The sequence below is a fragment of the Theropithecus gelada genome, chromosome 2 (genome assembly GCF_003255815.1).
Source record: "Theropithecus gelada isolate Dixy chromosome 2, Tgel_1.0, whole genome shotgun sequence".
Lineage (NCBI taxonomy): Eukaryota > Metazoa > Chordata > Mammalia > Primates > Cercopithecidae > Theropithecus > Theropithecus gelada.
Window position 1 is genome coordinate 77,862,249 of NC_037669.1, and position 16,362 is coordinate 77,878,610.

Genomic DNA, 16,362 nt, shown 5'->3' on the forward strand with positions numbered 1-16,362 from the left:
GAAGTATAATCTCTACCATGATTTGCAATATGCTTAGAGGCCTTACAGCCTCATTTTATCATTGTGAGGGTGCACTGACTTTAAAGACTCAGTGGTGAAATAACCCTAATAATACCCCAACTAATGGTTATATCTCATATATACAGTCTTGACAAATTATTTGTGAACTCTAATATTTTAAAAGTTATCCTTCTTTGGAAAAATAGCAGTAGCAGAAATAATGCTGTTATCCTACCTTGGCCGTGGATATAAACATCATCTATTAGCCTAATACAACATTGCTGAAAAGCCAAATTTTTCTATACTATATGCTTCAAACCCAAGAAAGTACTGGACTAACTAATAAGGAAGTCATTAGCAGTGCACAGCTGCTACACGGAGCCTGAGCAAAGTAACACAACATTATCAGGAGAAATGTTTTACACAGAACAGATGTAGCAGAGTTTAGAAGCATACAGACTTTTTTTCACAAAGGAGTTGCCTAGCAATTATGGATGTTTTCCATAGTATTTACATTAAACATAATGAAAACAATGAACTGGGTTGTCTTTTATTTTCACAAAGTACGGCCTAGGGAGAAGTACACTTCTTCTCTAGAAGGAGGAAGTTACTGTACTCAAAGAATTTAAGGTATAAAAGCAAAGAGTTTCTATCTGTTGAAAGAAACAGTATTCAATGACTTTCCAATTGTTGGACACTGTAAATTGAAGTTTCCATAATTATAGTCCTTCCCAGCTGTCCATTTAAAAAAAAAAAAAAAAGCCCCACAGGCATTAATTCAATCCACCTTTCGGGGAAAGTGTGTTTCATGACAGTTTTTACCCATTCCCTACTCTTACTAAACTCCAATATTTTCTGTTCTAACATAGTTTATAACCTATGGTTTGGAAAACATTGGTTTAAGGAGCTTTAAGGCCATCCTTTGGCTCTTCCCTAAAATGAGATAATAAAGTGTGATCACAAATCAGTCTACATAAGAAATGAGCAATGCCAGCCAAACTTAGAATATTGGGACCTGCCTTTTGAAACTGCCTTATAAGACCTGAGGCATGCTCTTTTGAAGAGTTTCAAGGCAGATAACTTTTGAAAATGGATTTGAAACAAGTTTTTTTTTTTCTTTTTTTTTTTTTTGAGACGGAGTCTCGCTCTGTCGCCCGGGCTGGAGTGCAGTGGCCGGATCTCAGCTCACTGCAAGCTCCGCCTCCCGGGTTTATGCCATTCTCCTGCCTCAGCCTCCCGAGTAGCTGGGACTACAGGCGCCCGCCACCTCACCCGGCTAGTTTTTTTTGGTATTTTTTAGTAGAGACGGGGTTTCACCGTGTTAGCCAGGATGGTCTCGATCTCCTGACCTTGTGATTCGCCCGTCTCGGCCTCCCAAAGTGCTGGGATTACAGGCTTGAGCCACCGCGCCCAGCTGAAACAAGTTATTCTTTTGTTTTCAGATTTTGAAGGTCACACCTTTGGCATGTACTTCTTCAGGGTTGAATTGTTCAGCTATCTTATGCTGAGAGATTGTGGCTTTTAGTACCTTAGTCTGAGATTTACTTTGTTTATTGATGTTTTTTTCCTGTTGTATAGATCTGACCACCCTAGCTACGGACTGAAGTTGGAGCCTCTTTTCTAATATAATACAATTGAGCAAGACTGCTTGGGAGCAGCTGTCAGTATTGTTTAAAGCTGTCATTCAATATGGCCAATCAAACTTTTTGTTATCTAAAACCCTTTATCTGATCTGTTGCCTCTATTTCACTTTTCCAATTATATGAATGACAGAAACAAAAAATTGTAATAAATATTGTCAAATCTGATTTTATTAGAACCCATGGGGTTTGCCTGAGGTCTTCTAATTTTGTCATGTAGATAATTATGTGATCTATAATTCCTTGCAGTACTGCCTGGCTCATTTAGATGCTGATAATATCATCTGATCCTGGAGTGGCTTTTCTCCATCAGAACTGCCATTTCAACATTAACATGATTTTAATAGGTGTTAAAAACCCTTTAAAGAGACACTGGCCAATGGAGTAGGCATTGTAAATTTACCTATTCAGAACTCTGATAGTTTAAGCTTGTTTATATTTTACTCTCTATATAACAAAGCTAGAATTCTCAAAAAGAACAGTTTGAATCTTTACAGGCACATAAGCATAGGAGAAGGCCAACAGAAAACAGGTTTAAAATAAAGCAAAAAATCAAAGACTGAACAAACCCTAAAATTTGATATACCGAGAATTTTAGGGAGGTGACGTAGGCTAAATCACTTCCTACCTAGAGTCATTGATGCAAGAGGCTGTTTAAAGAGCACTTAAAGACCTACTGTCCTACTATACTGTGGCTCAATTCAAAAAAATAATGCAATAAAACATCTAGAAATCTTTCAGATTTCTCAGTTCCAAAAAGGTAGCTGAGAATAAATTATTTGGATCTGGTTACTAAATATTAGACCAAGTAGGGGTAACATTCTTAGTGCCTGAGTTCAGGCAGCCTACAATTGTGGTAAAGAGACTGTTCTACAGAAGACTCATGGGTTTAGGTCATGGAGTGACCCAGTGCATGTACAGTGTTGGACACAGAACTGGCCTTTGACAGGTGCTGGTTACACTGCAACTTTCAGCCCCTACTCTCTTCTGCTCAGGGTTTAAATTGCTGCCAGACTGATTTTCTTCGAACGCTGTGCTGACTTTATTATTCCCTTCCTCAGAAATGTGTGGAGAGATTCCACATTCCCTTAGCCAGGCTTTCAAGGTCCCATCTTATCTTCCCCTCCCTTCCCAATCCCAGACAATATTAACTCCATACCCTTTGAAAAGACCATTTGATTTCCTGCTCTTTGCTTTATTGCCATTTACCTTGGTAAGAATGCCTGTTCTCTTCCTCTATCCAAATCCATGTATCTTTGTCTAAAATGACTGCATTTGCCCCCCAGAAAACTAACCCATCTTTGGAGAGTATAACACAGCATTATTATCCTGTAGCTGGTCTCTAACATAAGAATTATTTTTCATGAAATCTGGCTATCTCCCTTTTATCTCCCTCTTCACCAAAATCTTAAACAAGTGTGAGATCTCATAACCATTTAAAAATGTTTTTCTTAAGATATTTAAGACTCAAACTGGCATTTTTGTCGAAAAGGCTCAGGAAACTAACTCTACAACAAGCTTATCCAACCCATGGCCCACGGGCCACATGCGGCCCAGGATGGCTTTGAAAGCAGCACAACACAAATTTGTAAACTTTCTTAAAACATTGAGTTTTGTTTGTTGCAATTTTTTTAGCTCATCAGCTGTCATTAGTGTATTTTATGTGTGGCCCAAGACATTTCTTCTTACAGTGTGGCCCAGGGAAGCCAAAAGAATGGACAGCCCTGCCTACAGGCTCATTTTCTGACCTCTTGCAGGCAGCAGTCGGTGCAGCATTACACCTCTGACCAGAGACTTCCCTATTATATGTCATCAGCAGCCCTGGACATCTCCCTTCATTCCCTAAAGTGATTGTGGCCACTGGTCCCTCAGAGCATGGGCTCAGGTGGACAAAGCTTTGTTCTTTTGATTTAAGATGAACTAGCCTAAATTTAGCACAACTGGTTAACTGTAATAGAGGCAGTCCCCCAAAGGATCTTGTCAAGGGGCTGTGGACCTTTGGCCTCATCCTGCACTCCTTCAGACTTCTGATTCTCCCAGTCCCTGCCTGTTAATTTTTCTGACTCATGGAGCTTTGGAGTGCCTTCCTTTTGAAACAGTATGCTAGCACTGGTCTTTTGGAAGCCTTCTGCATTATGTTTGTGGGGGCTGAAGAGGAGTCTGTCAATCTTTTAATACTACTCTGGGAAACAACTCCCTGGGAAGGACAGTGAGGTTAAAGTTAGCTCAGGTAGCCAAGGGAATGGTGTCATCCAATGCTATCACAAGAAAAGGACTGACGTTGTTTCTAGTGACTGCAAATACTGTATGATGCCACTTTTCACGGTCTCTAGAATTTATCTGACAAGAACAAAAAGCTGGCTTACATTACAGCAACACTTCTAGACAGAGTCAAAATTAGCAGTGAATTGTTTTTCTCATTCGCCAAGCAGTAAAGTTCTGAAACTATGATAGTTATTCACCAACTTTTTACTTCCGAGATGTTTAAACATGATGGGAGAGAATTTTTGCTGAAATCTCCAATGAAAATACATAGGTGCCTTTCTCCTTTGCACTTCTTCAGAACTTTATGCCTGTACAATAGCACTTATTTTGCTTTGTCCTGTTTCTGTTTTGGTTGTGTACACTCTGGCCTCCCCTAATACCAGATTGAACTCTTTGAGGGCAAGGACTCTAATTCATATTTGTATCTTATATTATGTCCAGAGAATGGCAGATCATCAGTAACTGTTAGATGGGTTGTTTTAGCTCCTCTTAATGTCCAGTTGTTAACTTTTCAATTGTATTTTTCAGCATTTTAAGACTAATTTTAGGCCTGCATGTTGGATACGATTTTTATAAGTCACACTCTCAGCTATCTTAGAAGGCTTGAGACCATAAAGATCATGTAATGGGCAGCTAATACTCCTAGTTGGGGGGTGGTTCGTAATTTGGCTGCTCTCCCCACCTTTTTGTATTGTTAAGGCACTGTGGCACTATCAGTGCTAGTCACTTGCAAGCTTGCTTATTTCTCCTTCTGACCTTGGCTCATTACAGGACATTACTCTGGCTTTTTGGTGTTTTTTTTCCCTGAGACAGGGTCTTGCTTTGTCGCTCAGGCTGGAGTGCAGTGGTGCAGTCATAGCTCACTGCAGCCTCAATATCCTGGGCTCAAATGATCCTCCTGCCTCAGCCTCTGAAGAGCGAGGACGACAGTTGTGCATCACCACACCTGGCTAATTAAAAAAAAATTTTTTTTTGTAGAGATGGAGTCTTGCTGTGTTGTCCAGGCTGGTTGGGAACTCCTGGTCTCAAGTGATCCTCCCGCCTTGGTCTCCCAAAGTATTGGGATTACAGATGTGAGCCACTGTGGCCCAGGACACTACTTTAATGAGAGTCTGGATGGTGTCAAGGTGAACCATGTGAGTTCAAGTCGGATACCCTGGTCTTAAACCCTGCTGCTGCCATTTCAAAATGTAGCCACCCACAGCCTCAGTTTTCTCATGGGTAGTTTTGTCATCAGTAAAATGGGGACAATAAGATAGCACCTATGTCAGGAAATAGAATGATCCATGCACAGTGCTAACTACTAAATGCTAGCTATCATTATTCCAGGTAAATGGGTCTGGAAATCTGAGACTGGGATTACCTTAACTCTCTTACCATAATAAAATTTTGTTTTTAATTACACAAAATCTTTTTCTATCCTTTCTTATAAAGCCTGTTACTATCTGATTATAAAATAGTCATAATAGCTTCTTATGTAGCCTATTACCAGTTTTCCCTTTTAGCAGTTACCCAAAAGGAATACTACTCTTTTAAAATACTTCAAATTTTCACCTAATTATAAGGTTACAGTAATATTGGTGAGCTTTTTCTATTTTCTTATTCTCCCCTTTACGTTGCTGCATTGCTGTTCTTTTTAGAAGAAAGCATTTTCTTCCTACTCTGAACAGCTGATTTTAAACCTTTCAAACCTGAACAGATTGTGAAATGACAACAGTCATTTCACCTTCCTGCCTGCCCTCCCCATTCCACTCCCATAAGTATCAGCTAATACTATTTAAGCTATAAAGTTCAATGTAGGTGATTAAAGCTTTTAGCTGCAGTATATGTTTTTTAGGACAGAAATAGGGTACAGATGCCCAGGATTTGTTAGGAAGCTTGATTTTGATGCAGCAAAGCCCATTTTAAGTCAGATCAAGTTTACAGAGGTGTAGCTGATTATTTTGAATAATTAAATGGTGTCAAAACCAGCTGTGATGAATAGCACTGGGGTCTCAAATCATAAATAATTGAGAAACTGGAGTTGCATTTGATCATCCTGATCAAATTCGGCTCTCTAGAGGATAAATGTTTGTCCTGAATACCATCAACATTGTTAAATGCCTCAATATTCTTGCTCAGTCATCCAGCCAACAGTCAATTGAACTAAATCACTTTAACACCACACACATTTGCTGTCCTCATGAATACAAAATGTTTGACTTAAACCATGTTCTTTGTAGTTGAATAGGCACCTTTTTTAGTAAGCATCTAATGGCATTAAATACTTGACATGCTTTTGTTGGTTCCATAAAACATATGACTTCACAGAATAAATCAGAGGTTCTTTCTACCACCTTTGTTTTCATTCTGCTCAAAACAACAAAAACTAACAAAAAACTAAGAGAAAGACTTAATTTAAAACAAGTCATCAATATAATTGCCTTTATGATAGCCTTTTGGGATTCCAAATTTGCATAGACAGTGGCTTTTCATCCTGTTTTTATTTCTCATTGTTCATTCAAGGTAACTGCACCTTCCAGCTGTATGATTCCTAGATGATCTTAAAGTGCTTACCTTCCATTACTTCATTTTGCCCTGCAACCAATTTTGTTGAAAGAGATGGGTAGGTTAGCATCATCATCATTATTTCCATTTTAAAGTAGAAATGAGACAGAGAAAGGAACCGACTTACCCACAAAGCTAGAAGACAGCTGAGCTGCCATGAAAACTTGGCCTCCTCGACACAACTCTTGCTGCCAGAGATGTGCCTTAGTTAAGCGCCTCAGTGAAGAAAAGGGCAGTCTGTTTAATAGCTCCTCATTGACACCCTGTCACTGCTGAACTGGCACAGAACCCAGAGTTGGCAGGGTGGTACATGCCTCTCTCTACCTTGTTTCCTACACACCAGTTCTTAAAATCAGAAGGCTGTGTTAACCCAAGTCTTCTCTCCAAGGATTAATAATCATGAAAACAACAACAGTCAACCTTTGCATGGTTCTTAACAATCAACTCAGCACTTTCAAAGATGTTAATCATTTATTTTCTCCAACGACTTTACAATGTAGGTGACATTGGTGCCATTTTTTAAAAATGGGAAAACTGGGAACCCGAGATGAGGTGATTGGCCCGAGGATTATGAAGCTCACTACTGATGAATCCAGCATCCAGTTTCTCAGACACCAAACCTGCTATCTTCACTACACCATGTGCATTGCAGAAAAGACGTGGAATTAGGGAGCCTTGTATTATGATTGCTGTTCCCAGTTAGAATTAGATGAAGCAAGAACCTGGAAAGCAATCCCTACCAGTTTGCTTTTCTATCACTAAGTTAGTTCTTTTGTAGAAGTGCATGTTCAGGACAGGTACAATCAACTCCCCTTTCACCTAAATTTTATTTGGAAAAGAATGCCTATTAAAATTATAGATGAAAAGAAAAAACTCCACTTTCCACAGTTATTGTTTTGTTATGCTTGGAATGAATTCAGTTCAAGCTTACAAAAATCTGCGTAAAGTAAAAGTTAAGTTTCTGGAAGTTAACTTCCAGCTATGAAACATACCTCAAAATCCTCGGAGAACCCATGCTGGTTATTAGAATAGAGCTCACCGATGTGTTTGACAAACTGTTTGACAGGAATGGCTTCCATGTCATCTGGGGGAATAAAATAATATTCAAAATTACATAGAATACTTCCATAAAACAAATTACACTGATAAAGCAAAGCATCCTTAAGACAAATAGTTGATTTCTGCAAAGCGCAAAATAATTGTATCACACAAAATAGATGTCCTGAAGAAAAGTCTCAGGATTTATTTTACATTAGGATCTCATTATGACTCCAAATGCCGACAAGCCAGGTTAAATACGGTTTTTAAAAAAAAGGTACATAGAGAATTCCCTTTACTTTTTATATTCAAGGCAATTTACATAGTTAAATTACCACAGCATACTCTTAACCCGAAGTGTGAATTTATCAAGGGTACCCATTTGCCAAGAAATTTTATCACACCAGGGGTTTTCTTTGTTTGTTGTTTGTTTGTTTTTTTTTTTTTTTATTGCTGTTCAATGGGGTCCAGCTTGAACTTTGAGCGATTAAGTTCTATTTCCAATCTTTTAACTTTTAAGCAATCATTTATACACAATTATAGATAGATGCCATTGTACCAGCTGGCTCTGGGTACAATGCCATCTATCTTTAAGTGTTCAAAATTTTAGCTCAAGACAGCTGTGTCTACATGATGCCAAATAATCAGTTTGACTGAATTAACTGGATTTTTTTGGTGTTGACAGACTAGGTATAGATTCAGGAAGACTCCACATTCCCATTTATTTTGTGTTGTCACTTCAAAAGGAGACTTTCAGTTCATAAACCCAAAGTATGTTTTAAGCTTATTTATCATGATACTTGAGTACTGCTATAAAATAGCCACACCCAGCTAACTGGAGCTCCCCAACCTCCTTCTTCCCTTCTCCCTCGACCCTCCCCCACAAATATTTCCTTTTAAAAATACTCTGCTGAATTTGAGATAAACAACAGACATGACATTTACTTTATTCAGAGTGAAAGATCTTTGGCAAACGCACAAACATCTAAACTGCCACAGATGCTTTTCTTAGCAAAGGGTATGAAGATCTGTATGTGTAAATGAGGTCCTACTTTGGCAAGAATTTTATAGATCCAGGCCTGACAATCTGATTTCTCTTCATCTGGTGACAGTTAACATTGACTATGTCATTCCTTCTCTTCTTTCTTTCGAGAGAGCAAAGCTCTAGGGTGGCTTTTTGCATCTATTGACATTTTCAAACTTGAATCATTCTTAAGCGGAAAATAGCATCTCTTATACTTTGTTTTAGGAAGGTGACTTATATGTTCATAATCCAAGTTGCTTAGCATAGAAATGTTACTTATCAAATAGGTGGTGCTCTGTAAGTACAAATTCTTTCTGTGTGAACAATTAAAGTCCTAATCGTGTTAATAGGCAACCTTATGAAAAAAATTGCCAAGTTATTTACAAATATTTCAGAATTGAAGATGTTCATGAATATGCAATCATTTTGCATGCCCAACAAATCTATAGCTCTCATGATGTAACCAGCATTAACAGAGTAAGCGGAGCCAAAATGTTTCTCCAGAATATTTAGCAGAATGCACAGTTCAAGAAAAATTTCCAAAATTATCTGATCACTTCATTTAAAATGTTTAGAACTAAGCAAATTCTACAATAATGATCAGTGGCAATGAAAATGATCTCAAGTTGACAAAAGGGTTACTATGTACAAAGCTGGAGAGTCTCTAAATGATTAGCCCAAGAATAAACTCATTTTCAAACAAGAGGCAAAATGGGTGAGATGGGACACAACCTAACCGCAGAATCACTCTAGTATATAGGACTTTCATTTACTTAGAAATGACAGATACAACACTGTTTTCAAGGGCAGAGTGACATATTTAGTAGAGTAATAGGTTGAAGGCAACATTTATACGATAATGATAGTTTAGAATTTTAGATTCCCGAGAACTTACAGTGCTGTGATTAAGAACACGGACTCTAGTTCAAAATAAGAAAAAATATGTCAGCTTTATAACTGTTTTACTCTGTAAGGTAAAAACCACAGCATTTTAAAGGCGTAGCCCACCTCACATCATTAAAAGAAATGCTTTCGGGTTAACTGCTTATTGTTTTTTCCTGCAAAGTGCTCAACTGTAATATCCAAGCTAATGTCACACACACATGGCCAGAAATCAGTATGCCTGCTGCCACTGTGGCTAGAAGCAGCAAAAATCCAGCAGAGCTCAGTATGATAATCATGGAAATATATGACTCACTAGTCTCTCCAATTTGCATCTTTATCCAAGGATGCCTAACCACACCCTCTGGGTTTCCAGGCACCACCAGTAATGTCACAAAAGTACCAGACAGGCGGATATACATACAGATGCATGCCGTACTGACCACTGTCAGCTACCCAGATAATACAGCATTTGCCCTGCAATCAAGATAAATAGCTGAGGAGTCATAAATCTCTGTTCTTTATATTGAGATGAATATAAGGCTATGACTAATTATTCTAATCATTCTCCTGTCATAATTTTTCTATTACATTCTCTCAACATGAGCCAGATGATTATAAAATCAATGTAACTAGCAGAAGGCCAAGCAATTAGGACAGCATCAGAGGCCTAATCTGCTCAATTTTTATCTGGAAAGGCCCTGTGTGTTTTAAGAAGACATTCATCCAAAACATGTTATCTCCACCTAAGTGTCTTGAGTTTCATTAAAGATTGCAGAGAATATTAGCAGCACTAACTAGGCCAGGCACTTTCTGTGTACTTTATATGTATTAACATGTACGCCAAGAAATGGGTACTCTTTTCATATGCATCTTGCACTTGAAAAAAGTTTAGAATGGCAGAAGCTGGCTGCAGACCCTAGATAAAACTGCTCTGGCTCAGAGAATGGGAAACCCCTGGATGAAGCCGTTTCTGAGCACCTAGTACTCAGCCAGATATTAGAGAGATGGTTTCTGCTCAAGGACATTTGTGTTGGTGAAGAGATGAACACAAGGGAGCGCAAGAACAGTGTAATTATGTGGTAAAGACTACAAGTGCCATTAAAAGGATGGGTTTGATGACTTCAGTGAGAATAAATGTCACTAAGGTAGTGGTAGTGGTGGGAGAAGCATAAAGGAAAAAAGGGGCTGGAATCAAAGTGAAGATGTTTTCAGTGACTAAAGATTAAATGGGAGATTATTATGGTATAATAAAAGCAGGATAATGATAAAGTTGGTAGAATGACAGGAAAACCACTATTTATTAAGCCCTTACTGGTTACCAGGGACTGTGCTAAATGTTTTTCACACATTTATCTCTGTAAGAACCAGATGAAGGGAACGTGATTATTCTCACAGTACACATAAGGAAACCGAGGCAACTTGTCCAAAGACTCAGTTAAGTGGCAGAGCTAAGATCTGAACCCAGGTCCACTGAACCCAAAGACTGTATTCCTGTGTACTGTAATATACTATTTGTCTTCATTCTCAAAGCACTACAAGTTCAAGGAATAACAAGAAATTAAACTTTTTAATTCTTAGTATCTTGGTTAATCTGGTAAATATCACTTGATAATTTTGTGTTAATTTTTTTTTTTTTTTTGTAGACATGGTCTCACTCTGTCACCCAGGCTGGCTGGAGTGCAGTTGCTCAATTGTAGCTCACTGCAGCCTCAAACTCCTGAGCTCAAGTAATCCTCTCACCCCAGCCTCCTAAGTAGCTAGGTATAGTTCCATCCCACCATGCCTGGCTAATTTAAAGAGATGGAGTCTTGCTGTGTTGTCCAGGCTGGTCTTGAACTCCTAGCCTCAAGCAATCCTTCCACCTCAGCCTCCTGAGTAGCTAAGACTACAGGCCCATGCCACCACACCTGGCTTATATTTTTTGTAGAGATGAGGTCTCGCTATGTTCCCCAGGCTAGTCTCAAACTCTTGGGCTCGAGTGATCCTTCTGCCTCTGCCTCCCAAAGCACTGAGATTATAGGCATGAACCACTGTACTCAGCTGCTATTTGTACTTACAAAATTTTAAGATACCAAAGGTTTAAACTAGGCAAAAGTGGGACCACTACCATTATCACTAAATCACTCAATTATAAAATGACTGACATAGAGAATCAGTACCTGAAGAGGTGGGCTTATTGTTATTAAATATTATTTACCCTTAAGTTCCCAGATTTTAGCTTTTGGTGGTTAGAATTAAATTATGTACATAACTGGTCTTTTATTTTGTTAAATTCACAACAAAACCTTCTTATGTACTTTTGATGAAGTTTGAAATTAGGTCTGTAGGTACCAAAAGCAGAGCCTCAGAAGAGAGTGAACTGATGAGGGCAACTTCTACTGAGAAGAAAACACGAAAGCTGAGATAACGCTGACCTCAAATGCAGCACTGTAGGCAATAAAGAACAATGCATTCGAACATAAAGCTGTTTCCAAAATCTACAGTTATGTATCTGCTGTACTTGCATCTATCTTCAGAACTGTTAGAGGGAAATCACCAATACTTTATGCCTCTAACCTACTCATATATGCTAAATTTGCTTTCTCTTAATCTTAAGGAATAACAGATCAATAAAAAGAGAAACAGTTAGCTTTCTTGCCCATAGTTTTTTTATTTGATGTTAGAAAGGAAAAAACAGCAGCCAAAGCTGTCCCTGAACATACACCATAGGGAGGAGCCGCACAGAGGGCCCAGCCTGAGTACACTGCTCCTGGTAAGACCATTAGCATGTAACTCAGTAAAACTGAGTATCTGTGATTCTTATCAGCCACCGGTGATGGGATGCTTCCTGTCAATCAGGAAACCAGAGGCAATGGTATGAGTGGAAAAGCCAGAGCCAGACTGCAAGACTCCACTTCTCTGATTCCTTTCCTCATCTGTAAAATGGGAATAACAGTACTTAATTCATAGATTATTATGAAAAGTAAACAAGGTAACACAAGTACTTATAAGAGTGCCTGGCATTTAGTAAACATTTCATATCTATGATTTATTGTTAGGTGCTACTTGCTTTACATGCGCAACCCTATGTTCTAGGGGCTGTGATTACTCTAATTTTCTTTTTTTTTTTTTTGAGACGGAGTCTAGCTCTGTCACCCAGGCTGGAGTGCAGTGGTGCGATCTTGGCTCATTGCAAGCTCTGTCTCCTGGGTTCACGCCATTCTCCTGCCTCAGCCTCCCGAGTAGCTGGGACTACAGGCACCCGCCACCGCGACTGGCTAATTTTTTTTTTTTGTAGTTTTAGTAGAGACAGGGTTTCACCATGGCCTCGATCTCCCAACCTCGTGATCCGTCCGCCTCCGCCTCCCAAAGTGTTGGGATTACAGGCGTGAGCCACCGCGCCGGGCCGATTACTCTAATTTTCTAGGTGAGGAAACTGGCTAAAAGAGACCAAGGAGCTTGCCCAAGGCTACTGTCATTATCAAGTAATAGGGCCAGGCTGACTCCAAAGCCTGGGTTCTTCCTTATTATATTACCTCCCTAGAGCTTACATTTAAAAGAAACTTTTCAAAAAAAGTATTGAAATGATATTCTTTGGCTTTGAGGGTAAGCTTCAGTTACCTGGAAAATTCACACTGGTAGACTGGTCACCTTGATGATGCCAGGTAGATAAAGTGTTATGGCATTTACCTTCCTGACAAGATGCTTAGCTGCTGCAGTTGATTGACTTAAGGTCTATTTAATAAAATATCCCTTCTTGCTTACTCTGGAAGTGTGTGGGTATTTATATAAATACCATTAAGATTCCAGAGGTCCTTAAGTCACCCACTCTATGAGCAATCCCTGTAAAGTTCATTTAACCCTTGGCAGATCTCTCAACCCTATCCTGAATTGCAACCAAATCTCCATGGGCAGAGAAAACATACAGAGCCCTAGCATAGTACTTGGCTCAAATCAGTGCAGCTCAGACCTTACCCACCCCCTTCCCTTCACCCTGCTCCAACAACTGGCCTGTTATCAGGTAGTGTTAACCATACCTCTAGTGGATAGACCTCATTTTCAGGAATTCAGCCCCCTGCCCCTCCTGTATGCCCTCTCAGTCTCTCAGAGGCCAAGTTCAGGCCTTTCACGGTGTTTGGTAATACCTTTGTGTCAACTTAGGGAGATAAAGCAAATATGAAATAAAAGGACATTATCAAGATTTCCTGAGTTAGGACACAACAAAAAGATTTTTGTCTAAATCACACTCTTAGGATGCATGGAGTGTTGTGGAGGTTGGAACATTTTATTTCCTGCCATAAAAAGAAATCTCTTTTCATTTATGACACAATGCAGTCAATAAAGAAAGGGCTTCATTATAGTCAAAAGACCAATGAATCTCCTTTGGAGATAATCTCTGTATAAATAAAATATGCCAACAAGGTTGGTTTAATCCCAAGGGTTTTAAACTGCATGTTTAAAACCCCTTTATATTCTGGCACCCTGCTGAAGCCAGTGACCTTCAAATTATTAAGATGTATTTTAACTGCTGGAAAGGCATGAATCATTTCTGAATTTCTAAGCTACTGGTTAGCAGCAACATTTTGTTTTGTAATGCTCTTATTAGAAAGTTAGATTTTCTAATTTCCAGAGAAAAGCATTTGTAAGGACATTTGTGTCTGACAGTGCGCGTATTTAGAAAAGCCCTTTCAATATGCTCTGTAACAGGTTAATTTCATGAGCTAAGTTCTGATTTTTTAAAGTTTATATATAATGAAAGTCTAAAAGAATATAATGTAGTGAATGCTTCATTAATAACTGCGATATTATTCGTTTTTTTCAAAAGAATATTCCTGAGTCACTAGATTTTTATAAATACTTGTCAGTGTTAAGAATATTATGGATCTTAAAGACAGCATTTTGTGACCACTTCAGTATTTTAGAAGATGGAAAGCATATGAGGGGACTGACGGCTGGGTTACTGCATTCAGTTATGCTTTATCCTCACACCAAAACAATGGGAAACCAGTAACCAGGGAACATTTTCTTTTGAAAAACCCTCAGTGAAATATATTGAGTCTGAGCCCCTTTCATTCTCCTGCAGAAGTCACAGTTTAACTTCTCTCTCCTGCTCCTGCTTTTCCCATATGTCATGCATGGAACAGGCACTAATCATTCAAAATCTATCTGATAAAAGAATTGATACTACCTTTATAGTGATTGGAAGCCAACCTCAAAAGCACTTCTTTCAAGCTGGATAAATACTCTTGCATTTTGAGTTTTTTCTAACATGGCTAATTAACCTCAGCCACCATATATATTCAGTCTCTGTCTAGCATTTCCACATTTTGCATAAGTGTTAGGTGAGACCAGGGGGGGGAAAAAAGTCCTCATTCTTAAAAGACTGTCTTTGCTATACTAAATCAGAAGAACACACTGAATATCCTAAATTCCTGTTAGAATTAATAAAATTGATCGTTCAAAATTCTTCAAAAATTCCTATAAACTGCTCTCTCAAAGGGATGAGTATCAAAGGGTTAGCAAAGCTTTCCTTAATCATTTACCTATTTTATTTTATAATAGTTTCCAAAAGTTAGTATAACTTACCGATTCCATGTATGCTTTGGGATTTAAAGATACAAGCTATTTATTTATGAATTTTAGCCACAGCAGAATCAACCAAAGTTGCTGAGTTAGTGTCTAAATTTGTTCAACATTCAACATGGCTGTGACTTGTTTCCTAAGTCATTTAAATCATACAGACCTATTTTTGTGCAGGGAATGGATGTTTTGCTGAGTTGAGTCTTTCAGGAAGGAAAAGAATAAAAATAAGTAGAGAACAGAGATGAGGGGAGATTTTTTAATATGGGGAAAATGTCAACCCAAGAATTATGAATTTCCCTCCAGGAGGATGAAAGAGAATCTAATGGAAAACCAAATGGTCAGTGCTAGTGAGAGAAGTTAATGATCAAGAACTCAGAAAAAACTAAAGAGAATATTCACATATACTTGAAAATGCCTGGACTTAATGAAGCAATATCCGAATGAGGAGTCTGAAGTCTTGAGATATCAAAACTGTCACAGTCGTATGCCAAGAGGTGGCAGAGCCATTTATAAGCATCTGTGCTTTGAAGTCACAGAGATAATTCCAGTGTTAGCTCCACTGCTTAGCTCTGTAACCTTGGACAATTAAAAAAAATGTCTCTGAACCTCAGTTTCTTCATCCAGAAAATGGGGGCATCAACCTGTACCTGTCTCTATAGGACTGTAGTGAAAATAAACATAATATACTTTGTTGGTAAATGCTCAATGTTGGTAAATGCTCATTTGTTGATAATGATTTTTTAAGAGGCTAACTGTAAAATTGGCTCTGGGAACACAGTGTATTGCATATTCCACAGTGACGACCCTGGAGCTCTATTTTTACAACAGCTTGGTACTTAAATTTTCAACTTCACCCTGTTGCACATATTTTTAGCTAGTATAATGATTCAGTTTACTCGTTATGTCTGTTGTCTGCAAATATCTTTAAAAAAAAATCAATTATAGAGTGTGAAGAGCCCAAGTGGTAAAATAATTTGACAGATCTGGGGCCCAGTATTATTGTTATTTAGGTTTTGAGCAGGGATAAAATACAACTGAGATTGATTGGGTAGAATAAATACTTCATAGGAGCTCTATAAGTCTCATTATTTTTAGAAATAAGAACAATTAGATAATTTCTAAGATAAATCCTTTAAAATGATTCCATGGAGGCTTCCATTAAAGAAAAGTTGTGATAAAAGCTTTAGTAGAGTGAAAGTAACTTACAAATTTGTTAAAAATTGAATTTTTTTTTTTTTTTTTTTGAGACAGAGTCTCGCTTTGTCGCCCAGGCTGGAGTGCAGTGGCCGGATCTCAGCTCACTGCAAGCTCTGCCTCCCGGGTTCACGCCATTCTCCTGCCTCAGCCTCCCGAGTTGGGACTACAGGTGCCCACCACCTTGCCCGGCTAGTTTTTTTTTGT

General features: G+C 38.5%; 1 protein-coding gene across 2 annotated transcripts in view; it reads right to left on the reverse strand.

Moving 5' to 3' along the window:
- Positions 1–16,362, reverse strand: part of PTPRG (protein tyrosine phosphatase, receptor type G) — a 757,314-nt gene that overhangs the window by 35,466 nt on the left and 705,486 nt on the right. For both annotated transcript variants that reach the window (XM_025375409.1, XM_025375408.1), the window contains one exon: positions 7,445–7,536. In XM_025375409.1, the coding sequence (XP_025231194.1) occupies positions 7,445–7,536 (92 nt within the window). The remainder of the gene's footprint in view (positions 1–7,444; positions 7,537–16,362) is intronic.